Genomic DNA, 27,610 nt, shown 5'->3' on the forward strand with positions numbered 1-27,610 from the left:
TCCTTTTTGGATTCGATTTATTTGCAGAGCTCAGACAAACAATTTACTTACTATATCATCATTTATTATAAAAGAATGTAACTCAGGAACAGTCAGATGGAAGAGATGCATAGGGCCAGGTGTGGGAGACAGTGAGGGGATGCCATGCCCTCTCCACGGGGGTGCTACTCTTCCAGCAAATCTGCATGTTCACCAATCCAGAAGCTCTCCAAACCCCGTCCTTCAGGGTTTTATGAAGGTTTCATTACATAGTCACAGTTGAGTAAATCATCGGCAATTGGCAGTTGATTTAACATCCGGGTCCTCTTCCCTCCTCAAAGGTTGGGGGTGGGACTGAAAGTTTCAACCCTCCAATCGCCTTATTGGCTCCATTGGCAACAATACCCCATCCTTAGAAGAAGTGCAAAAATCACCTTGTTAACATACCAAGGGACAGCTTTGTCACTCTCAACACTTAGAAAGTTCCAAGGATCCATGGACAAAGACCAAATATATATGAGAAATATGTTTTGGTCATCTGAATAACCAAATATATATTTTTTCTTATAAGTCACAATATCACAGATGCCTTCCAGTGGTCAAGATTGGCTGGAAAATGGGACAGAACGTGCCCTTTAAGTAAGGAGCTCTCCTAGATCACATTAGTGTGTCCATCTTGGGCTGCAATGGAGAAGTAAGAAGCAGGGGGAAAAATCAGAGGTACGTCGTGAATAGTCTTCCTAAATGCTGTTTCTGTAACACTCATTTTCGAATTGTTCCTAAGATTGTCTAGGGTAAATATGGCCATGAAGTGGAAGGAGTGTTAAGGCCTCTCACTTTTCATTGTTGACCTCAAATAAATATTTTAAATCAGAGGTTAATGGCATATTAGTCACACAAGGAAACTGAATCTACCATTCACTTTATCAAATTGTTTGTCTCTAAATGGTTCACTGTGTTCGCTGTGTTTGTACCCTTTAACAAGTGTTGGAAGGTACTGTACTGTGTTGGTTTTTGGCAGGCTGTTTTTTTTTTTTTTTTTTTTTTGGCTGCGGCATCTGTTCAGAGTGTCAGAGTACAAATTTAGAAACTTGTATATGGAGAAAGCAAGTCATCTTTTCATGAGCTGATTTGTTAAAAATTTCTCAAGGAAAGCTACGTTGTTGGAGGATCTTGCAGCATAAAATAATATAAAGGTATGTGTCTGATCCTTCTAAAGAATTTGGCATTGAAACAAAATATGAAGCTGGGTTATGTAAGGGCTCTAATGCCAATTGTCACATTACATGGCGATTTGCATGTTCTGAACACTTAGTGTATTCTCCAGTAAAGTTACTCTCTATGCTTTATAGTAACATATTTTTATGGACTGAGAAAGTTATGCTATTAAATTTTAAATTCTGTACATTACAAGCTGCTAAAAGATTTAACACTCTCCTAGCCTTGATTTTTAGTTTACAGAATTCACAGCTACTTTTATATACATTACTAATGAAAAATCTTAATTTATTATATCAGATGTTTGAATCACTGCATCTAATTTTAGAAAAGCTTTCTGTATTTCCCCTGAGCTGAAAAAATTTGATATATTTGATAATTGTTACTTGACTATTTCTGATTAATAAGGCCCCTAGAACTAGGGACATTTATGCAATTTCATTTGAAATTTATTATGAGTTATATTCTATAGATTATTATAACTATATGAATTACTTTTAGTGATTTTTAAATTCACTCTTTTGAAATAGAAAGTTTTTCAAAGGAAAATAAAGGCTAAAATGTTGAGTTGAAAACCACATTTGTCCAATTGAGAAGAGTCTTTACTCCAACCCCTAATTTTCATCCAAAGAGCTACTATTACCCACCTTACTATTACTTTCTTCCCCCATCTGTTCCTCCTCTCAAGTCTTTCTTCTTCCCTCTAATCTTCTAGCCATTAGGTCTGAATCAAGGCCCTGCACTCCTCTTCATTCTCAGAAGTGAGTAGATACAATGTAGAGAGTGTATGCAAAGACAGAGTCCATTCCTTTAGCCAAGTTAAGTCTTTCTTCCTCTGACTCAGCAGAAGCCCAAGTGCAGCAGACAGGGCAAGACAAAAGGAAAATGCTCTAACCACCTTTCAGGAAATAGAAAGAAGAACTAGGAGATTAATTTTTAGGGTTTGTCTTGTTTTAGGGAACAGAGAGGATGTTAGCTCCCTTTAAAGCTGTAGGAAAAATCAAACTCAAATTGTATGATTATTATTAGCCATTTGCTTTTTGGCTTTGCAACAAATGTGTGTGTGTGTGTGTGTGTGCACACGTGCTCGTGTCCTTAAAGTGAGGAACTAACCTTGTTTAAGAGAAAACCTTCTAGATGTATACTAACTTTTAAACTTTCTCTTAAACTGCTGAGAATGAGGTATTAGGTGAAGAATGTTTTTCAGATCAATTAAAGTCAAGTTTGTCAAAGTCACAGTCCTAGTGAATGAAAATTTCAGAAAAGTTAATTGAAGATATAGGTTTTATAAATGACTTTCTGCCATACATTTCTACACCCTTTCCCCATTCAAAGAATATTTTGTTCTCTAACAGGAATCCAGCCATAATCACATTATCTATTAATTCTTGTAATATCTAAAAAGAAGTTTTATGGACTCACTCTTATTTTTCAGGATGTCCAACTTGGGACAGTTTGACACTGACTTTTACCAATCTAACTATACCATTGATAATCAGGAGCAGAACTGCAATGATTCCAATGCCTATGAAAATTTTTATGGATCTAGAAAGTAAGTACTTGATATTGAGAAAATATGTTCTCATTTTAAGAAGTCATCATATTTGGTAGGGGGTTTCAGGTAGGGAGGTTTCCTTGGGGGAAGCAAAACCTCTCCCCATTATATCTTAGTAAAGTGCTTAAGAAGAAATGTCAGGAAAGGGCAGAGAAATGAATTCAGTTCTCCATGAATACCCTTGATCGCCTCAGGCCCATTTATAGGTGAACAAATTGTCTTCCCTTTTCAAAATATCACTTAACAGGGAGCATGAATACAGGCCCTGGACAAACAGAAAACACTTTCCTTTTACCTGATATTTTCCAGGACACACTCAAGAAATAGATTTTATTCAGTTTAAAAAATATCTATCAAGGGCCTGCTCGTGTGTCAGGAATTAAGAAAGGTGCTATCAACCCAAAGATAAAGAAGAAATCTCCAATCTTTTCCCTCACAAAATTAAAAAATTTATGTTGGAGAGGGGTGCAATTAAGTCACCAACATAATTCAGAATGTGTTAGTTATTTGAGTTGACAGTTCAAGTTGAGTTGAAAATAAATTAAAAAATGATTGAGAATTTAGCATTTACCCTTAACTAGTGCCCCAAATAAGGTAGCTCGAGTAAGAAGAATTTGGTGCAAGTTCTGGCTCTCATATTTGATTTTTTGTGGCATTAAGAAAGACAACTTCCCTTGACTGAGTGTCTTCCGCTGAGAAATAAGAACCTCAGTAATGCCTACTTTGTGGGAACTGTCCGAAGAATTGTGAGAATGTGTGGGAAAGTGTGTGTTAAAGTAAAGCTATTATGTAAATGTTATTTTTTCGTATAATTATAGCTTGCAGAAGCCATGGACAGTTTGTTGTCTAGTCACTTACACTTACTGTATTTGGTTAGACATTCGTTTCTTTGGGTATTCTTTTCTGGGTTTAGACTAATGAACTGGGAAAAGGGTCAGACCTTACGAATTTCATAATAACTAACATTTATCGAGTTCTTACTATGTGTTAGGTACTCTTCTGAGCTTTTTGTAAATTAACTCATTAGATCATCGGACAACCTGGAGATGTATATTATTACTATCCCTATTTTACACATGAGAAAGCAGGGACCCAGAGAAATTAAGGAAATTTTCCAAGGTCACCAGCTAGTAAAAAGTGGGTTTAAGATAATTAGACCTAAAACTGGAGTGGGCATATAATTTATTGTAAAGTCAAGACGTTTTTCAGAGTAAAATGTGTGCTGTTAATAACAATGTTGGTACAGTAAGAATAAACTGCCTCCTCGTAGGCAAACTGGGATGTGGTTACTGTGCCATTCTAACAAGTTTAAGGCAAATAATCACATAATAAATATCTCAAATTTATTAATTCTTGAAGTTTATTTTTCAAACACATGTAAGTACCTTGAAATCCTCAGAAGGAGGGAAAGACAGAATAAATACAAACATAGTGGGGACTCTTCTGTTCCAACTTTGCCCAGGACAGCATGGACACTGTTTTCACTGGCTGGTCACCCCTACAGATACAGGCAGGTCGGTGTGTTTTCACAAGCCTGGTCTTAGCGACTCCTGCTGACCGGCTGCTCTAAGGCGATGGGGAAAGGTATTGGTACATAATGTTTTTAAAACTGTAGAACCTAAATATCTGAAATTTTACCTCATTCATGCCCCTAGCCTTTGCTTTCTAGCATTAAAAAACAACCCAAACCTTTATCTATCTATCTGAATATTATCACCAGGCAGAGTAAATGTGTTTAAAATATTTATATGAAAATTTGGAGGGAAGGATTAGGCTGTAGAGAATTGGCTCAATCATTGCAGAATCCAACAACAGAAAAGGAACTTACTTTTTTCACTTATGATTTACAATTTGGAAGGCCAAGAGAAAGCAGAGAAGTGTGTGATGGCACAGGGAGTAGTTTGAGCATGAAGGTATTAGAGGACAGTGACTCAAAATACAGAATCCACATGCGAGCTACCTCACAGGCCTTTATCCAGCTCTGTTCTTCTCCTGTTTTACTGAAAGAAAGCAGTCACCTTCTGTTTCTTTTCTTCCTTCTCTTTTCCAGATGGAATACCTGAGTAGCATCTGCAACCTATATTTTCAGACTAAACTAAACTAAAAAGTCCAATAAGACAGGGACAAAAGGTTTCTCCCTTAAGCAGAGACTCACAGACCACAGCCTTCTCCCCCACCCCACTTTACCCAATTTTCTTTTTCCATCTGATTGCATGTATCAATGTTGCCCAGAAACTGCAATGACAAAGAGGTGGAAATTAATATAGCCAAATGAGGAAAAGTTATGATTATCTTATGTCAGGTTATGGCCTAGCCTACTTCAGATGCTTAGCATTTAAGTTCAAGTCCTGATTTGGATGTGGTAACATTTAAATTCCAACCCACACTGCCAGTCTCAGGAATTAGGAAGGGCATGTTAGCTGTGGTAGCTTTATGAGGTACATAAAACACAGAGTCAGGTCACTGGTTTACTAGTGTACATCAAATAACTTGAGAGATTTGATCTTTTAATCATACAGGGCATAGTTCAATTAAAATATAGCCCAAATAAGAATAAGACACTGATCATACTGGCAAAAGACATAGGAATCCAGTAGAGAATTTTAATCAATTAATCTCGGTCCTTAATTGATTAAATCTTTAAAGATTAAATCTTTGATTGATTAGTTATAATCAATTAGTCTCCCTGCCCTTGCTCCATCCCCCTCATACCCCCTCCATATGAGAACTTGTTTTAAAAAACTTGTTCTGCTCAGTGAATAGCATTGTGATCTGAAAGCTGGTTGAGTGGGCTTACTAATGAAGATATTTATGTTTAAAACATAATACAATGAAGATATTTATGTTTAAAAACAAATTTTCTAATAGAATGAGCAAGAGTGGGCTTACTAATGAAGATATTTATGTTTAAAACATAATACAATGAAGATATTTATGTTTAAAAACAAATTTTCTAATAGAATGAGCAAGAAGGAATTTTGTCATTAAAAAAACTTAATTATCCAGTCATTCTGATAGCCACTCTTTCCAATACCTGCAGCCAGTTATCTAGGCTACATTTTCCCACTATATTTTTCCAATTTTTGAAGTGAGAAATCTATTCCAATCATTTAAAGTAAGAAGTTGCTACTTCTACAGAAAGGTGACAGCTGGAAAACTCCCTTTGAATGTTTCAGTAGGACTTTTCCAGATGGATACTGAATCACCAGCTCTTCTGAATCCCTAGACCTGATCTCCCTCTAGTGTTTCAAGCATGGTCAATGGCTCTGTCAATGGCACATAGGTCCTGTGTGCCCAATGGCTCAGCCAGGATCTGGGAATGTTATATAAGCCAATTCCCCCGGCCGCCACTTCCTAAAACACACGCCATCAAACTGACCTTACATGAGATGTTCTTACCAAGGATACTTAGAATGCCTGTTTACTGGCTCAACGGGAGACTTACATAGATAAAGATGTTTCTGGGCATCCAGGCTAATTTTTTAGCCAACAGGGTATTTTTGTTGTCTTACACTGTTTCGGATGATAGAGTTGCAAATTCTGAAAACCTTCGTAGTCTCAGGTTCCTGGAGGGGTGCAATGTCACCTGACTGTGTGAAATATGCACATCCTTGAATACTAGTCCAAGTTGGAGATAGATGTATAATGAATTGTACTTACCTGATGGTACGTGCCTTACCACCTGATTTACACTCCAGCTCACCATGTGACACTGGGAATCAAGTAATCATGCCCTATCCACCCAGGTAAGGCTGACAAAGGAAAGCAGAATCAATTGACCACCATGATGGGAGTCCAAACTGAAAGTTCTGGAAAAACAAAACCTCTAATCAAATCTGTAGCTAGTGATTATGTAATGGGACACAGAAAACTGACTGGGTGCAATGAACATATTTCTGCGTCCACCAAAATTATAACTGAGTCTTCTAACAGTGACTTATATTTACATTGGAAGGTAAATGTTAAGTCCTGCTGCCTGAGATTTCCCCAGGTGGAGACTATGTCATATCTTAGCACGACATCATCTAAGTAAAGATGGGCCTCCACAGGCTGGCTGGAACTGTATAACCCCAATGTTAAGTGGGGTTTTAGGTGGTACAAGGGGGTATATGGAAGAATTAGTGAGCATATAGAGGGTTTGTACATGGACCAGGTGTGTGGCCCTGATTTCAGGCTTGGAGACAGAAATCCTAGCACGAACATAGTGGAGATTCTCCTGGTAGGAGAACACAGGGTGGGTGGGATGCTGTGGGAGTCAGTCTGGGTGTTCCAGGGAGACCAAAATGGAAAAAGCTATAGATGATCAGCACAGAAGGGAAACAGACTCTTGGCCTCCTATTTATGCTGTTTTCTCTGAGGAATGACAGACTGAGAGACAACAATTTACAATAGAGAAGATGCTGTTCCAGGGTGTGTGGAAGGTATCTGAGCTAATGCGTATCAATCACTTTTTGTGTGCCCAACACTCTTCTAAGAGCTTTGTTTATCTCAGATAATTTAATTCATAACACCTATGAGTTCTATTATTATCCTCATTTTGCAGATAAGGAAACTGAGGCACAGAATGTGAAGTGATTCGCCTACTATCGTAAAACTGGGACTTGAACACAGGCAGCCTGACTCCAGAGGCCATGTTTGCTAACCACTCTACCTGGTCCAGGATACATCCTACTGTGGGAGTATCATTACAGGCAGAGATTTAGCACACAGAGTTGGAAAGCAAAAGAAGGGAAATGTGGCAAAGAATGTGGCCTGTTGTCCTAAAGGAGCCCTTTGCAATCACTTCACAGTTGTTTGAAGTGACTTTTATAGGAAGAGGAGATGTCTGCTAACAAAACTAACGTTTAAATCTGACCAGTCAGAGTCCAGTGTTTCTTTTGGTCTAACTCATTTGAAATTTGGAATAATGTGCTAAGTTGGAAATCATCAAAATTTCATTATTTACCTCATAGAGCTAATTAAGATACTGTGTAATCAAGGAGAAGAGGACTATTTTCTTGGTATACTCTGCAAAACTCCCATTGCTGTGTGGAGTACAGATATAAACTTATCAAGTATTTGGGTATACTAATCTGACTCATGCAGTTGCCTTTAATTAATTAATAATTCAGGGATGCAGGCTTAACAAAGTAGTTAGTAAGTTGCCCAGTCCCAGTCCTGCTGAATTGTTTTCATGAAACGATACTATAAGCTTGAAATATGTCACTAAAATTATAAGAGAACTTCATTGGCATAACCATTCAGAGCTGGCACCATCTAGTAAAAAAATGATAACATTAGAATACATGGGACTAAATGCAGTTCAAGATAAATGGTTAAAATTATGGTTGTTTATAGCAATTTTTGGAAAAAGGCTTAAAACATGAGAATAGGGTTATGATGTTACAGTTTACAATTTGCTGGGTGGGACTGTGAACTAAAAATGTAATTATTTTAGTATTGCCTACGTTTTGTTCATTTTGATGTAGTATTAAATGTTATAGTCAACACGTACAAAATCAAAGAGAGAATTTTAATTTAGATAGTGACAGAAGGAGACCATGGTAATTTTTATAGGATAAAAATTTTGGATAAAGGATCTTGCAATACCCTTTATAGGGCAAATTTTGAAATTTTACTTTCTTAAATAAATGGTGGGGGAATTTTTTTTTTTATTGAAGTGTAGTCTGTTATAATGTGTCAATTTCTGGTGTGCCGCATAATGTTTCAGTCATACATATAGATACCTATATTCATTTTCATATTCTTTTTTGTTATAGGTTACTACAAGATATTGACTGTAGTTCCCCATGCTATACAGAATAAAAATTTTAATCTATTTATATGTATAGTTGTTAGTATTTGCATATCTTGAACTCACTCCCAATTTATCCCTTCTCACTCCCTTTCCTGCTGGTAAGCATAAATTTGTTTACTGTGTCTGTGAGTCTGTTTCTGTTTTGTAGCTAAGTTCATTAGTGTCTTCCTTTTTCTTTTCTTTTTCTTTTTAGATTTCACATATGAATGATATCATATGGTATTTTTATTTCTCTTTCTGACTTATTTCAATTAGAATGACAATCTCCAGATCCATCCATGTTGCTGCACATGACATTATTTTATTCCTTTTATGGATGAGTAGTATGCCATTGTATAAATATATTCAATAACCGAGACATGGAAACAACCCAAATGTCCATCAACAGATGACTAGATAAAGAAGCTGTGGTATATTCATACAATGGGAATTTTAATATTATGCCTGAGTCATAACAAGGACAGCAGAGGCCAAGCTCCTAATGAAGAAGTTTTGCTGGATGAAGGAGCAGAGATGGATGAAGGGAAGAGAAGAGGACAGGCGTCAACTGGTAACGGGCAACTTGTTTTTCAGTAAAAATGTGTTTTTCTCTTTCTGGGGGAGTGGTAGCTACCTAGCTAAGTTCTCTCATTCATAGAGATTGCTTTGAAAGGAGTAATTGTGGAAATTGTTTCCTTGAGCCTGGTTGGCAGCACCTGGGCATGGATTATGGTGATGCCAGGACAGTATCTCTGTGAAATAGAATAGTTTAGACACTAGTCCATTGAGTCATCTTTATTTGGCCCTTTATTTCATCTAGAAATGCTTGCATTAAAAAATACATATGTAGGCAATCTTTTATCAACAAACAAAACATTCAGGTTCTTATTTGTAATTCATTTCTACTAGAACTTTTAATAGTAGGCCTCCTTCACTGAGAAAAAAAAAATAGGAACATGCCACAAGACTAAATGAACAATAACAGTAATTGGCATTTTCTGTGAGGGCTTCAAGAAGACTTAAGCCAGGTCCCTGCCCTTAATGAACTTACAGCAGAGTTAGCAGATGATTAAATGTATGTAGCTCTTTCTATCGCAGTAGCTTTGTTTTCCAGAAGAAATTGTTCTGTCTGGCTTACTCAATAAGGGAGGTTGAATATGTTATTCTTAGATTTCATATTAACGTAGGAATGAAAGTATGAGAAGCCATTTTGTAAATATTTTAACACAAAGAGACCACAGGGAGCTACAAAGTTCAAAATCCTGTATTCTATTTTTAGCTTAGCTTAAGGAGCATTGATGAAAGCAATGTAAACACGTTAATAAGGACAACTCTTTATGTTTCTTTTTCTTCAGGTAAAAACAATTCAAAATGACCAAATAACCTCATAGACTAACCCAATTTTTTGTCTTCCTTTCTCTAGCTCTAGCAAGAAGTCCTTTACTAAGATTGTTGTTTTCCGACCGTCTCACACAAATTGTGGAATAAAAACCAAATAAAAGCACAGTCAAGGAAGTATTGAAACATCACGTTTCAACAAAACTAAATTGCACATTTCAGAAGAGGGACAGTTAAGCACTCCAAAGTCATTGAATCAGCAATAATTGTAGGGAATGGCCAGAGCTAGAAAGTCTACTATATGGACAAGACTCAGTTTACATATTTATTTTTCCCTATGAATTGACTATACTAGAAACTTGTGACTTTTTTTAATCGCTGCTTCCACAGATTTATACAGAATGTCATATTTGGCGATTGCCCCTGAAAATCAGTGAAAAAAGCAGCTCTATGTAGGGAGCAGAGCACTGCTCCCACAGACAACTTCAGTTCACAGTCCAACACCTGAATGTTATTGTGTGAGACTGTCATCCAGTCTCCATGATCTTTTTTTTGTAAGATGGGATTAAAATTACAATACTGCTTGGCCATAAAAAAAGAATAAGATAATGCCATTTGCAGCAACATGGATGCACTTGGAGATCATCATACTAAGTGAAGTAAGTCAGAAAGAGAAAGAAAATACCATATGATAATCACTTATATGTGGAATCTAAAAAATGACAAATGAAGTTATTTACAAAACAGAGACAGACTCACAGACATAGAAAACAAACATCTAGTTACCAAGGGGACAGTGGGGTAGGGAGGGATAAATTGGGAGTTTGAGATTTGCAGATACTAACTGGTATATATAAAATAGATGAACAACAAGGTCCCACTGTATAGCACAGGGAACTATATTCAATACCTTGTAATGCCCTATAATGAAAGGGAATATGAGAAGAAATGTATATATATATGTATAAATGAATCACTATGCTACACACCAAAAATTAACGCAATATTGTAAAGTGACTATAATTTTGAAAAACATTTAAAAAAAAGGTCAATGAGGCCTACTGGTACCCCCTCAAAAAAAAAAAAAACTACAATTTTTACCTTGAAGAGTTTTGCATGATAAAATGTGGGGAAAGTGTCCAGCACATTGTACATCATTAATAAATGTTAATCAATATAAGTCATTCTTCTAGAGAGTTTTCTCACAACTAATTACCTTTTTAAAAAGCAAGTTAATTGTTTCATGGGTGAATGCTCACTAGCATTCACTAGGAGAATTCAAAAAAGGGAAATTGTGGTTTCTATCCTTGATGTGTCATGATATCCCTTTGTTAGATGTATAAATATCAGTATTTCCCTTCTTTCTAGACAACCAGCCGGTGAGCAGCCTCCATCTGCCTTTGTCCCACCAGAGATGCTCATGTCACCAGGTTACGCAGGACAATTTTTTCAGCCAGCATCCAACCTGGATTATTATTCACAATCTTCTTACATTGACAGTTTTGATGAAGAGCCTCCTTTACTAGAAGGTAAGTTAAGGAAGTGCTATTAATGTGTGCACAGCTCAAAGAATAAAAGCAATAATCAGCACTTAATGTGCGCTGACGGCATGCCGAATACCATGTTTTATGTGTGATTGTTCCACGTATAAACAAAGTCTGCCTAAACAGCATGCTTAAACCATTGGGAGTTCGTCTCATGTTTCTGTGGGGAGAATTAGAAGTAGATATGTGCTATCACTGTGCTAGTCTTGCAGTTTCTAAATGTTTCTTCACTGTTTCTTAAATGTGAACACCCTGGCCATATCTAGACAACAGTGAAGACATCTTTTGGCAGAATGACTATATCAGAGTAACCACCTTTCCTACCCCAGTGAATGAAGCTTCTTCATAACAGCATATTTTATTATTTTCTGCTATGTTTGCCTGGGAGCAAAGAGGGTAGTTTCTCAATATTGTTTTTTTGTTGACATGGAGAAAAGACAATTTTTTTCTCCTTCCTGGATCATATGAGCTGCCTCATCTCAGCCAGGTATGACTAAGTAGGGAGGAATTTGACTCCAATAAGAAGCAGTGATGGCAGCAAGGAAATGTGGGGACTCGTGCAGTTAAAGACTTCCCCCAAAGATTTCAGGGATCTTCCATCCATTGATTTTTTTTTAATCCAGCCAATTTACATCCCCTGATTTTGCTCTTAAACAATGTCAACATGATGCTAGAAATTGGTGCTAGAAAACTAAAATCCAAGAATTTTTTTTTCTAGCTCTCTTTTTTTAAAAAATTTTTTAGAATTGAAGTATAGTCAGTAACAATGTGTCAATTTCTGGTGTACAGCATAATGTCCCAGTCATGCATGTATATATATATATTTGTTTTCATTTTATTTTTCATTAAAGGTTATTATAAGATATTGAATATTGTTCCTTGTGCTATACAGAAGAAATTTGTTTTTTATTATATTTATATATAGTGGTTATCATTTGCCAATCTCAAACTCCCAAATTTGAGGGCCATTGAAAAGTATTCACAGGCTAACTGCTCTCTTTTAAATGGAGCCCAGTGGATAGGTTAAACTTCCCAATATTTTTACATCAAAAAATCATTGCTTGCTTCTTAGGAACACAGTCAGCCACCTGGCATTAAAACATTCTTCTCTCTTTGCCTTTAATATTAAAAAAAAATAAGGGAAAGATTTCTGCTATTCAGAAAAGCACAGAGAATTATATAATAGATTTGTTGGCTCTTTAGAAGCCAGTTAAGTTTTTGGATCAATTATGTTTAAGCAATTCATTCTAATTTGCCTCTGCATCTAATAAACCAACACCTGAAAATTATAAGCTATTCTTATTAAATGTTTTCCTTGACTCCACAAACATCTCCACTTACAAAAACTTACCAATTGTCTAATTATAAAAGTAAACTACATTCAATATAGGAGTTTGAAAAATATAGAAACATATGAATAAAAATATAAAAAATCACCTAAAATTTTGTCTCTGAGACATGACTACCATCAACAATTTGATGTAATTTCTTCCAGCCTTTATTATAATTTTATAAATATATATACACTTAAAATGAAATACTATTCTTTGAATATGTGCCTATTTATGAATACTTAAGAATGAAAGTTGGATCATACTAGGAATATAAATTTTTGTATTTTTGAAAGTTACCTTATAGACATTTCTATACATACGTTTTTAACATCATTAAATATCATTTGAAAACATGATATGTATAGTATTCTTCATAATATCTTATCATATACAAGGTTGTTCCTTTATAATAAATACCGCTTTGGTGAATATCATCGTAAACAACTTTGACCTGAACAGAATCTCTCCTTAGATCTAAAACATTGGGATTACTGGGTCAAAGGTATTTACACCGTCAAACTCATCCAGAAAAATGATGACCCCATACACCTCCAGAGTAGAATATGAAATGTCTTTGTTAATTTTATAGGCAAAAAGTAATACTTTGTGTTTCTTGGTTACCAGAAAATTTAGACCTTTTTCATATGTTTATTGACTGTTTTTACTTCTTTCTGTTTTTCCAATTCTTTGTCAGATTTCCTATTGAAATCTTAAGATTTTTTTCCTTTCCTATTTATAGAAATATTTATATGGTAACGATATTAATTATTATCTAGAATATGTATTTCAAACTTTTTTTTGCTAGATTGTGTTTGCTATCTAATTTGTTTATGGGACATTAGGACATATGGACATTTTAATATTTATGTTTTCAACTCCACAAAATTTTTGTTGATAGCTTTTCAATTGCTATTTAATTTAGAATATATTTCTCCAGTGTTAGCTACTGCTTATATCCTCTTGTAGATTCTTAAATTTTTAAATTATATTTTTGTTTTGCACTTAAATTTTTGATTCATTGAAAAATTTTTTAGGTTAGTATGTGAAGGAGGATTTAATTTAATTTTTTTCTTTAGTAATTAACCAATTTGTCCTGTAATGTTTATTGAAAACAATCTTTTGTTTTTTACTTGCCTGAAATGCCTCCATTCTGATATTCTAAACTACATCTTCCCCTAATGTCTCCTTGAATTTCAAATAGGAAATATACTAGGTTTTCCCTCCTACTTTAGATAGCTCAGAGAAATTTCTAGATTTTTTCTCTTTGTGATTATTCTAACCAAATGTATAGTGTATTAGAAGAAAGTATCTAATGTAATTTTGCATTTTGAGTCAATGAAATTTCTAGATTCTGATTCATGATGCTCTTCATGCTGGGTGATTTGTGAAAGCCTCAAGCTTCATCTGTCTAAAAGATATAAAAAAGCTTTAGGCAGGATTTCTAAGATAAGGTGATAAATGAAATTTACTAGTTTATATTGAGCATACACTAAAACAACCTATAAAATTATGAAGCTATAATAATTAACAGCCCTTACACAAAAACGTTATTTGAAAATGTGCTTGTTTATTCCTTTAATAATTTATTGTCTGAAAAACTAGTTCGGTTTTATGTAAGAAGGATAACTTGCTATTTGATAATGTACAATCAATACGTTAACAAATACATTTTGAAAAATAATAGTCAGTTCTGGTCTGTCAGACTAGAAAAATGACTGTGATATTTGGTATTTATACTTGTAGCATAGCTTGATGTTTATATTTGAAAGGCCAATGCCACAATTTGCATAGAAAACTAAGATACTAATTCACTTTTATAGCTTATATATCATATACTTTACTACCACTAGATGACAGCAAAACAATGAATTTTGCATTCAAATTTCACAGCAGTTTCATCTTTTATCTCATAAAGTAAGGTGTTATATTTGAGTATCTACAATTAATAAATACGTACAATCTCACTTGCATACTTTGCAGCAAATTTGAAAACAAAATATTATGGAGATGTATTTTGATAAAAACATAAAATCTTTTTTCTTATGAAAATATTTAGTAGAGCTGATGTTCACTCATTGTTTCATGATTCAATGTTGAAACATGTGCAAATGTTAATTATGCCATCAAATAAATGGTTGAAATCAGTAATAATGTCTCATAAAGCATTTTCATCTGGATTTCTTCAGGAATAATTATGCTTTTGAGGAAAAGGATACTTTGAAGTAAAAGCCACTTTATTGTGGTAAATACTGAAAATATATTGTTAACAAAATGTCTAAATTGAAAATAAAATTTGAAAAGCACATAAGCTTCAGGTGAAATTAATTTAGATTACAGCATGTCTCAGTTTTTAAAGTCTGCTATTCTAAAACTCACATTAGACATTCTAACCTATTTTAAGCTTGGTTAACTAACTGCTTATATTCTCCAAACTGTAATTTCACTAAGAAATACAAATATACTGTAAAAATAAAAGGGGAAGTTGAAATGTAAATGATTTGCTATTAATTTACCCAGTCAAATTCTTTCTTTGCAAGCATGGATTGGATAGCAGTTGTCAACCTAGTTGTGAAAAGAGTGGTTCAGACCAGGTTCAGACCATGTCTGGCTGACCTTCTGAAAATGTCTAGGTCCCTGTTAGAACATGGCTCCTCTATGTCGTGGCCATCATTGAAAGTCCATCTGAGATTCTGTGTGTAGAATGGCAGCTTTGTAAGGTGTTTAGTTGGTATATACCACTGTAAAAGAAGTTGAACTATACCCTGTCTCTGAGCAAAGAGTGTTACTAAATCCTGAGAAGGAAAGTTGAATGCCACGTACAAATGATTTAGGGAGACAATCCTTCATGTAAGAGAGTTGGGCTCACTTAAAAAATATACAAACATCATGAGATTAGATGCACATTGACTTGACCACAGCTTTGTGGTTAAAAGCATTGTTCTTTTTTTAAAAATTTTTTTCATATCCTTTCATGAACCACTTTCTATTTCCCCTACTTCTAGCCCCTGGCAACCATTTTTCTACTCTTGACTCTATCTAGTCTATGTACAAGTGATACCATGCAGTATTTGACTTTCTCTGTCGGTCTTAACTTAAATCACTTAGAATAATGCCCTCAGGTTCCACTTGTGTTGTCACAAATGGCAGGATTTCCTTTTTTAATGACTGAATAGTATTCCATCATGTATATACACCACAACTTTTTCATTCGTGCATCCATCAATGGACACTTAGGTGGTTTCCATCTCTTGGCTATTATACATTATCCTGCTGTCAATACAGAGATGCAGATATTGCTTTGATATCCTGCTTTTGTTTCCTTCAGATATATTCACAGGGTGGCATTGCTGGTTCATATGGTAGTTCCGTTTTCTTTTTTTAATTTTTGAGGAACCCCCACACTATTTTCCATAGTGGCTATACTAATTAACACTCCCCAAAACAGCATACAGGATTCCCTTTTCTCCACATCCCCATGATCTTAAGTGTTTGATGTTAAGCCATTCTAACATGTGTGAGATGATATTGTGATTTTGATTTGCATTTCTCTAATGATTAATGGTGTTAAGCAACTTTCTATATACCTGTTGGCCAGCTGGATGTCTTCTTTGGGAAAAATGTCCATTCAATTCCTCTGTCCATGTTTTAATTGGATTTTCTTCCTTCCTTCCTTCCTTCCTTCCTTCCTTCCTTCCTTCCTTCCTTCCTCACTCTCTTTCTTTCTCTCTTTCTCTCTCTCTTTCTTTCTTTTGTGATTTCTTGTGTCAGATTCTCCAGTGCCAGAACCTAGATTTTCTGTTACTAGCTCTGTGATTTTGAACAGCTACTTAATCTCTCAAAATCTCAGCCTTCTGATGCACAGAGTAGAAACAAAGTAACAGTACTAGCCTCATTGCATGGCAGCAAGACCAATGCATGTAAATCATGTAGGGCTCCCAGCAAAATTCAGTAAAAACATTAAGTAAAAATAAGTTCCACTCTCTTTAGTTGAAATATGCACTTTATAGTAGTTTAGCTCCAGTTTTTCCTAACCTCCGCCTCACTCTTATTTAAATTTAAAATGATAGAAGGAGGGTAATCAGCTTGATTATTGGTTCCTAAACGTGAATTTATGTTCTTCTTCTTTGCGATTTTTTTTTTTTTTTTAGTTTTTTCCTGCTCAGGATGCATCTTAGTTTATGGGAGTGGTGAGAAAAGTAACTGATGTGGTGTTGGTATTTATTTCCATATTCAGTGAATGTCAGATGACTGGGATACTTTTTTTTTTTTGAAATAAAAGACATACAAGAGGAGCAGAATCTAGCAGAGGGATCTGTAAGGTGGCAGACAGAATTCTTTGAAAAAAACAAGGCATTGGAAAAAAACTTAGAAATTTCTGAATAAGTGTGGACTCATGGACACTGGGCCTCACTGATTTTGGATATTTAATCTACCATCACCCCTCGTGAAAGGGAAAGGTTAACTTGGCTCAAGAACTTAATCTCTGGATACACAGACTCAACAACACAGAGCATTGGCCTTATTAAAATGTATGTACACATCATGATTACTTTCATTTGCTGAAAGAGCCATTGACTTTGCTAGGTGGAGTTTCAGGCAGTTAGCAAAGAGTTGCTCTTCTCACCAGGCAGGGTGGAAGGAAAATCCCAAACCTGGACTAACTATCTTTAGTTTAGTTCACACAGCTAACTGAAAAGTATGCATGTTTGATATGACAAATTTTCTAAAGTATTAGCTAGAGAAAATGCAGGAAAAGGAAAGGTCTAAATAGGTGATAAGATGGGACTTTCAGTTTGTTAGCTACCATTTAATTTTATTTTTTACTATAGAATGTCCATTTCCTCTTTTTGGCTCTATTTTAAGCTTGTATTTGCTACATAAGGCAGGGAAATTTTCCTTGATGGAATTACTTCTCTAAAATGTATCTTTTAGCTCATTGTGTGGGGAAAAAGCCATTTTTTAAGTTTGCTATATATTACATACAACTTTATGAAGGTATAACGATCAGATTAAAGTTCCAAGTAAATGAATCATATATGTCAACTTCAATTAAAGAATTTTACTCATATTTGTTTTTCTTTATTTGTATTATCTCTTTCTCTCTCTCTTTTTTTTTCTATGCAGAACTTGGAATTAATTTTGATCACATATGGCAAAAAACCTTGACAGTGTTAAACCCACTGAAGCCAGCAGATGGCAGCATTATGAATGAAACAGACCTCACAGGGCCCATCCTGTTTTGCGTTGCCCTAGGAGCCACGCTACTTCTGGTAATGGACACCAGCAAGCATCATATCTTTTTTTTTTTTCTTTTTTTTTAAATTGAGGTAACTTTGACTTATAACATTATCTAACTTTCACATGTACAACATTATGGTTCCACTTCTGTATACGCTACAGTGAAGTATCAAACTTTAACGCATGCCCTTTCGAATGTGATTTTTGAAGAGATCTTTGTAAATATAGAAGAAAGCGTGTCACTTTACAAGGTGAATATTGTTTAGCTCATAACTACAATTTTTTTTTTGAGAGAGACATATTTAATGGAAACATAATGACAAAGAGAAACTTCCATCACTTATTACAACAGATGAAAAAAAAGGTAAATTTAAATAGAATTTCAAAAAACAAATCACCAAGTCAAAATTTCAACAAAGCAGGAAATCATATAAATGATTTTCCTGTTATTAAATCTTTCTTTCTATTAAGAAAAGACTATCAATCCCCAAAAGTTGGAGGAACATATGGATTTGGGAGAGAGAAGATCTAAATTTTATTTCTTGTTTTCTGTAAGATTTCTGTTGTGACACTGGACAAATTCCTTCTCTTTACTCATCCTTTTCTTTGATGGGGTGTACCTCTAGACTATTTCAAATATTCTATGAGGTATGAGATAAGTCTCCTTGTTTCTGGCTATGCTACTACGAATAAATTGACTTGCAGTGATAACCAGTGATTTGTTTATTCAAACTGTATATTTCCCCTATCATTTTAGTTTTCTGTTTTTTTAGGAAGGTATTTCTCACCCCAGCGAACTTCACTATTTGCCTTGTGTGTGAGCCTCATTCACTTTTTTTAAAAACTTTTTTTTATTGAGTTATAGTCATTTTACAATGTGTCAAATTCCAGTGTAGAGCACAATTTTTCAGTTACACATGAACACACATATATTTGTTGTCACATTTTTTTTTTGCTGTGAGCTACCACAAGATCTTGTATATATTTCCCTGTGTTATATAGTATAATCTTGTTTATCTATTCTACATATGCCTGTCAGTATCTACCAATTCTGAATTCCCAGTCTATCCCTTCCTATCTCCCTCCCCCTTGGCAACCACAGTTTGTATTCTATGTCTATGAGTCTGTTTCTGTTTTGTATTTATGTTCTTTTTTTTTTCTTTTTTAGATTCCACATATGAGAGATCTCATATGGTATTTTTCTTTCTCTTTCTGGCTTACTTCACTTAGAATGACATTCTCCAGGGACATCCATGTGGCTGCAAATGGCATTATGTTGTCATTTTTATGGCTGAATAGTATTCCATTGGATAAATATACCACTACTTCTTTAACCAGTCATCTTGATGGTCATTTAGGCTGTTTCCATGTCTTGGCTATTGTAAATAGTGTTGCTATGAACAGTGGGGTGCAGGTGTCTTTTTGAAGTAGGGTTCCTTCCAGATATATGCCCAGGAGTGGGATTCCTGGGTCATATAGTAAGTCTATTCCTAGTCTTTTGAGGAATCTCCATACAGTTTTCCACAGTGGCTGCACCAAACTGCATCCCACCAGCAGTGTAGGAGGGCTCCCTTTTCTCTACAGCCTCTCCAGCATTTGTCATTTGTGGGCTTTTGGAGCCTCATTCACTCTTTAAATCTGAAGGTAATAACATTATGGGTCACCAAGAAAGAAAAACATATTTCCACCTAAGTAAGTTTAGAAGACATTCTAGCTTATAGTTTAGAAAAAAATGTTTTCTCCCCTCCTCCCCTCAAAGGAGATATAGAAGACATGAGAAAGTTCTGTGATTTTATACTAAGGAGATAATGATAATATATTAAAAACAGTGGATGAAAAAGATGGTCAAAACATCTGAAAAGTACAGTTTCATTAAGGCACAAAGAGATAAACTCGGCAAGAGACATGACATAAGAAACCAAAGATTCTAGGAAAAGCCCTTAAAATAATTATTCAGTTTATTTCCCCTTGTTATAGCTCTCCACTTCCCATTAAAACAACTGCTTTTTCCCCAGTGTAGCTATACTTCTCAAAAGTAGCTGTAAAAAATATTCCCAATTAAATCAATCTTCATTTTTCATTGTTAGATACATAATGCTTATCAAAATTCTGATAGAAATCTAGTTTCTGCATCGTAACATGGTCAATAAACACATCATGTTTATCCCATACAATAGTACTTAGTTGTAGCATCTTATTTCTTCCTTTGAACTACATTAAATCCAAATACTCTGCAAATCTAACACTACATCAACTAGAGTTTTAATTTAGTCTCTAACATGGCTTCTGTCTTTGTCTTGGTAATTTGATAATCTTAGATTAAGCTGGTAAGTAAGATCATTTGAATGAAACAAATAATCAGAAACAATTTAATATATTAACTGATCTTTCTTTTTCAAGTAATTTGCAATATAACAGCTGTTTGTTTTTCCATGGAAAATACTACCATTACCATCTCTTAAAGGAAATCATTAATCTCATTAAGATCTTTTTTGGGTGCATAATGTTAGTTGGAATTATTTAAATATCCTCTTTTTTGTTTTAAGCGCAAAGCAATACAGGCGAAGAACTGAACTGGAAGTGAAAAAACTGAATCTGCCCCTAACTTTGCCTCTAGGTGTGATCCTGAACCTTTTGTTTCCTATATCTAGGTCTTCAGTTTCTTCATTTTGAAGACAAAAAGAAAGGTTTTTAGAAGTGGTTCTTAAGGTTCCTTTCAGTTCTGAAATTTTGGAGAATAGATGAAAATGCATATTTTCTCAAACTTTTTAGGCAAACATTTTCACTTCCGTTTTACCATTAGACGTGATTACATCAGGATTGATTCTGATCCATGTAGAACAATAAGAACAAAAAAGTCAACTGGGTGTTAATAAAGACAGATTTAACAAAGAATCCATTTGAAGCTAAGTTAACCTTGCCCTGAATATTGGAAATTAAAATATAAAGTATGATTTTCTGGGCTGGTATATACATTATACTAGAGAAAGCAAAACTAAATCCAGAAACAATATTCAAATCTGTTCATTATCTCTGCAGGTGTGAAATTCATAGTCTCATACTCGATTTATGTTGAAATAAGACTTTATACCTTTTAGTGGACTTTCTTCATGTTGAAGGAAGCAAACCAGAAAGAACCTCTTCAAACGCACAACACATTCTTCCTCCTAAAATTATTTTCATCCCAAAACACGAACACAAGTATTTTAAAGCTATGGTTCCATTTAATTTTTCTAGTTGAGCTGACAGTGTGATCTGCAAAAGGAACATACACAACCAATGCAGAAGCATAATCAGAAGAATAAGAAGTATTTCAAATAAAGATATAGTAATCAGGGTGGTACACGGATGATCTGAGAAATTTTGAAGTTAAAAAGAAAATGAACATTTATTTCCATTTCAACTACAAGTCCTTGTTAGAATTTGAAACAAATTAAAAAACAAGGGTGGCCCCTGCCAAATGGAATTGCACCTTAAATTGGATAAACTAACTAGAAAAAGGGATAGAGAGGTCAGTAACTCTTACAGAAGAGGACAATTGGACTGCCAAATTAGTCTTACCTACTCTCTACTTATTCCAGTCACAAAACTGGTAAGGATCATGGTCCAGCTATGTGTCCTTTGCGTGTAGGGAAGTAGTGTTTCACTCTTATGATGATCCCCACCTAAGAATTATCCCATCCAACTAAAATATTAAGTCGAATGTTTCTCTAGCACATGAAAGTGATTTGAAATTGTCACTATTTTCCAACAGACTCACACAATAGAGATGTGTTTCATGCCTATTTGCATTAATAGCATTATTTAGCATTATTTAGCATGCCTATTAGCATTATTAGCATTATTAGCATTATTTCACAAAATATTCAGAAGGACTTATGGCTAATGCAGCAGAGCATCCTGCCGCATACAGCCCAGGGACATTTTGTGAAAGGCCTTAGTAGTGTTCAATTTCCCCAACTGCAGAGGAAGAAAAATTCAAAATAGGTGGGCAATTTTTAACATTAAAAATGGTCATAATATTCTCCATTAATTAACTGCAAAATAAATATCTCTTTATTCTGTGAGACATAAGGACTTCATGGATAATAGCTATGGAAGAGGGAAAAAAAGGACAGCTAAAAAATTTCTCTCACAATCAATTTACCAGATTCTTCGTTGTTTTTGTGTAATTCCCATGAAAATCGGAGTCAGCCTCCTCAAGTTTTCTCTTTAATTTCTGACCAGCTTAATGCATACATAAGCAGCTTAATGTATGTATAAGTATTCTTTCCTGGAGCTTCGGCATTCTCAGGTTGCAAACATCTAACAGCCCCTGTTGAATCAGTAGTAGATTGTGACCTTCCCTGGGTGAGTTAAATGGAGCTACTTCAGTGACTAGTCTCCAGTGTTCTGTGGATGGTGGCTATTTTTCTGACTCCTCACAAGATCAGTGGTATATCCTTAGCACTACTGACTTCCTTTAACAATACTTCCTTTGTGATTCATTACCCACCGATTTACACAAGTCAGCTTTTCAAAAGGTCTGTTCAGTCAAACCAGTAATAGGCATTATGAAAACAAAGGATTCTGCAGGTCAGATAAGTTTGGGATATGCTGGGTTAAGTAAGGTTAAATAAATTCCATTGTTTTAGAATTTACGAGAGCTCCTGCCAAAGGTAAGGACCTAAATTTTAGAGCCAGGCTGCCTGGGTTCAAAGCCGAGCTCCACTACTTAGCATTATTTTACCTTGGGCACTTTATTTCACCTCTCTGCACCTCAGTTTCCTCATGTTGTATAATGGGTACAGTAATGGTACCCACTCATTATGTTGTTGTGTAGATTAGATAAATCAGTATATGTGAAATGCTTAGAATAGAACCTAACATAGTAAATCCTATAGGTTTCTGCTGATACTATGAATACGTCTTGTAAATCTCCAAGACTAAGTTGAGATTTTTTTCATTAATTTATTCATTCTTTTAATTATTCAACAAATGTGGGGAGAAGATACATCCTTACTTGTGCCTGGTACCCTTAATAGGCAATCTACGACAAAAAAATTTAACCTAGAAATATTTTGTCTTTTCTATAGCATGCCTGTGCCATCCCATGTATAGTTGGGGGTGTCTGTTTTCATGACGTGAATCCGTGTCGTAGCCAGTGTTTTTTCCAGAACTCCCCAGTCTCCTGATGCTTATCTGACAAAGATACAAACAGCCTTGAGCCGATTAATTCTAAACTACTCTCTGCTTTGTTGACATTCTGATACCTTCTTGATGTTTGTTATGTGTTGAAACTGTTTTCTTCCCGTTGTTCCAGGCAGGAAAAGTCCAGTTTGGTTATGTGTACGGCATGAGCGCCATCGGCTGCCTAGGGATTCACGCCTTACTAAACTTGATGAGCTCCTCAGGGGTGTCCTGTGGCTGCGTGGCCAGTGTGCTGGGTTACTGCCTGCTCCCCATGGTCATCCTGTCCAGCTGCGCCATCTTCTGTTCCCTGCAGTGAGTGTCTGTGGGCGCTAATTGACCCCATGTGCACAATCATCGCTCAGGCTTGCCACACCCATGCGACGGTCAACCTCTTTCTGATCATTTTGGTAGTGGAATTGGGTAAACAGGCTATTAAAAGCCACATAGAGAGTTGGGAAAGTAGGTCAGTTTTGGCTTAGGTGCAGTTCCTATTTCAATGATTTAAAAATGAAATTAAACCAAGTTATCTTCAAATCTGGCACTTTGTAAGTTGTCGCATTCTTCAATGTGAACTACTGTCATCGGTCATATACCAAATACAGAAAATTCACTTGTTTGAATTTGGAGGAGTAAGACAAATTGCTTCAGCTCCCAGGCACTCTGGCTTCTACGAGGGAAGCAACTGTTTCTTCTCAGCTGGGCTCCTTGGAGTGCAGAATCCCTAGGAACCCTGATGAGGATATTAATGCTAGAGAACTTCATGGCATATATGCTCAGTCATTTTTTTTTCTTTTTTACTTCCTGTGCCGTTAGGATTTGCAATTCAAAAATATTAATAAGGATCCAGTAGATATGCTTCTGTGGGGCACGTCCCCCAGGCATTTGCACATCATTACCACTTTGGTTGAGGACAGCAAGTAATCACATAGCCCTTTGCACCTGCCACGCTCCAAACACAATTAGAAATAAACATTTGCCATCAGTGTGCATTCTTCCACATCCAAAGGAGACACAATTCAGATTTTTCTGTGGGTGATCCAAGTTTTAGGTTATTAACATTGGATTAGGGTATTACATAAAGAATTTGCCAATGCAAAGGTAAACATTTTAGAAAGCCTTTAATATTTTCATTTAAATCTCAAATAATTTCTTCATTATGTTATTGAGGGAAATGCTTTTTTTGTTTTAATATGGTTTCACTTTGAAAGCGGCATCCTTGAGAATAGCATAGAGCAAACCCTTAGTTTACCAGAGAGTGAAAAAAAGGAATACAACAGAAAATGGAAACCTTGAATGTGTAAATACGATGTGAGTTATAGGTATATTTATTGTCTTGTCCATGGAAAAATTCCGCTTTTTTATATCATGTTCTTTAGCAAGCTATTCTGTTTACTACTTTGTTTGGTACGGATGTCTGATGAGTTACTACAGAGTTCAGTTTTACAACTTCTATTTTGTCTGATGCTTTTGCCAAAGAATACTATAATGATCCGCCATTGAAAAGTTCTAAGTTTTAGACATTATTTCTAGCAACGTTGAGCTTTGGGGTGTCTTAAATGGCTCCAGATTATTAGGGAAAGAAGATAAAAAAAAGTCCTAAATTTTGAGAATCATCAGAAGTCTGGACCTTTTGCATTAGATTTTCATTCTGAAATGTAAAAATTTAGAAATCCTTTAAATTTTATTAATGAAGAATAAACTATTTGACCCCTAAGACCATTAGACTGAAATTGCCTTTTAGGGCATATTACTGTAACATTCAAATTAATCATGTATAATCTCACATTTTTGTTCACAAAAACCTGTAAATGTAATCACTCTAAATTTTATTTTTAACAGAGATTAATGAAACCAATAAATAAAATATTAATTAAAGTATCTTGAAATATTATTTATTTATTTATAATCTAAGGCATTATAAACTATATTGTACACTTTTTCACTTATTTTGCTTTGGTTCAATTATTAAAAGGAGGTATGTTTGTCCTTCTCACAAATAAGAAACACAATTCTCAATTTCAGGTTCAACCAGGATCAGGTGAGGCAGTGGAGTTGGTGGTGACTAGAACTCTCTGCCCGGAGTCGCAGTTCTGGACCTAGTGCCCATTTTACTGTGCAATTTTTGTCAAGTCAGTCTATTCCCATTTCTCCCTAAAGAACCAATTGCCTCCACAGTTCCTTTTGAAGACACCAATTTGAACAAATAGATCTCAATATTATTATAATCCACATGAACACCAACCGAAGGGATCTTTAGCAATGAGGTAGGAGCCACACACATCAAGTGCCTCCCCTACATGAGCCTCGTGAGGCTTTGCTGTCTCAGATAGAAACCTGGAAACGGACCTGGGAGACTAGGGAGTAGGAACCCCGCTGGAATGCAAGGCCAGTTATTTTTCTGCTCATATTGCAGGTAAATTCAGGAAGAAAATGGGGCAAAGAAATCTGTAGCTATAAAAAAAAAACCCTCTAAACTGTTTACATAGAAGAATTTCAGAAGTTGGGATTTGAAATATTAACATATGAGAGTGACTGCAGGTCAGTTCTTCTGTTTGTATTAACTTGAGTTTTACTGATCTATACAATATTTAGCTTCTGTTCGTGAACCTGACTCAAAAATTTTCTGACTGGCTAAGGCCTTTGAGTTTTTTATTTCCTCACTCTCATTTTACAAATGGAGAAAGTCGTTATAAATATTGCACCAAGGACATTCCAGAGGCAGCTGTGGTTCAATAATCTCTTTTTCTCCAGGTGTAAGATAACCATCTCTTCTGTCTTTGCCGTAGGGGCATCTTTGGAATGGTGTCGGCCCTGGTCATCATCGGCTGGTGCAGTCTCTCAGCCTCCAAAATTTTCATTTCTGCCCTGGACATGGAAGGACAGCAGCTTCTCATTGCCTACCCTTGTGCCTTACTTTATGGACTTTTTGCTCTCCTAACAGTTTTTTGAAGAGCGTTTGAGACAGCATTACAGGATTCTGTTTGTTTGCTGTGCAGATTATCCTGGAAATGTATTAGCATTCAAATTTGGTAATATGATTTCTATTTTATTGCTGTTGAGAGAATAATAAGCAGAGAGACAAAACAGCACTTAAGGATGGGGCTCTAATAGGCTGTTTGGTTTGAATGATGATTTGCTTTTGGGTTGGTGCATTAAAACAGTTTAGAATGCTTTATAAAGGAAGATAGTTGTACTGATGGACCCTGCTTTTCTCGATAGATGTATTTCTGAGAAATTGTGAGTAAATAAAATCATAGGCTGACTGGGTAAAGGAAATCTGCAGTGAGTCTTTTCAGAAAACTTCATGATGACTCAGGCTGTGCACAAGTGATTAAAGTCACATTGTCCAGCACCTGTGGAGAATTGTAGGGGAGGGCTATTTAGGGTTTTATTTACCTGAGAGTCAAAGAATCTCCTGTCTTTCAATTCATTTACTTTCACAACTGTTGTTTGGTCCCATGTGAACAACGCATTGACTCACCACTTTTTCAAGCCCTCACTTCCTTCTTACTTGGTTTAGATGTATGGTCCGTTACTATATGTTCTCCCTTGAATACATACATCCTCAGTAACCTTGCCATTTGCTCCCTAAATAGATGAAGGTAACTGGAGGAAATCCAACTTGTTTCTCTTTAATTGTATTACTGTATCTTAAATGGCTGCTCAGTATTGCCTTTTGAGTCCTATTACATTACCCTATAAATTTGCTTTCTCACTTTCTGAAATGATTGTGACACACCATTTCTTCACTGCTCAAATCTGCAATATGCCTTTCTTACTGTTAGTTGATGACCTTTCTTATTTCATTGAAAGAAACATCCAGGAGAAAAATGCATCTTCCCATCACAAGATATGTCAACCTGCATGCATCTTTATAGACAAATGTGTATATATGTTTATGTATATGTGCACGCACGCACACACACACACACTCCCTCTTGTCACACATTCTCTCTTTTCACTTCTTTTCCTCTCCACATGCAGCCCCTCCACCTGTGTAACCAGTGTTTTCCTCTTGACCTATCATTCATATCAGCACATAAACATGTTTCAATATCTCTTATCTTAAAATAAAAATCCTTTGGCTCAACATCACTCTCCAGTTATGGCTCATTTCTCAGTGGCAAAAATCTTTGAAAGGGTGGCCATTGTCTCTGGTTCCACTTTAGCACTATGACTTCTCTTTTTTGCAGTCAAAATTTCATCACTCTATTCACCAAGACCACCTTTGTCAAATCAGCAACAACCTCTACATCTTGCTAAATCCAATGGTCAACTCTCAGTCATTCATGTTGTGTAAACCCCCAGAGGTATTTGATTTCCCTCCTCACCAATTTCCTCCACCCCACATGCTGAAGCACTTCTTTACTAGGCTTTTGTTTTTTCGTCCATTTTTATCTACCTCACTATTGGCTCCTTCTTTATCCCCTTGGCTAGTTTTTCTTCCTCTTCTCAA

General features: G+C 35.5%; 1 protein-coding gene across 1 annotated transcript; it reads left to right on the forward strand.

The window, feature by feature from the left end:
- Positions 1–1,107: 1,107 nt before the first annotated feature.
- YIPF7 (Yip1 domain family member 7) lies at positions 1,108–26,436 on the forward strand. The gene is made up of 6 exons (XM_006198090.4): positions 1,108–1,175; positions 2,633–2,749; positions 11,235–11,395; positions 17,869–18,014; positions 23,285–23,466; positions 25,941–26,436. Exons 2-6 carry the CDS (start codon positions 2,634–2,636, stop codon positions 26,101–26,103), a joined length of 768 nt encoding a protein of 255 aa, XP_006198152.1. The 5' UTR covers positions 1,108–1,175; position 2,633; the 3' UTR covers positions 26,104–26,436.
- The last annotated feature ends 1,174 nt before the right edge of the window (positions 26,437–27,610 follow it).

The sequence above is a fragment of the Vicugna pacos genome, chromosome 2 (genome assembly GCF_048564905.1).
Source record: "Vicugna pacos chromosome 2, VicPac4, whole genome shotgun sequence".
NCBI classification, from domain to species: Eukaryota; Metazoa; Chordata; class Mammalia; order Artiodactyla; family Camelidae; genus Vicugna; species Vicugna pacos.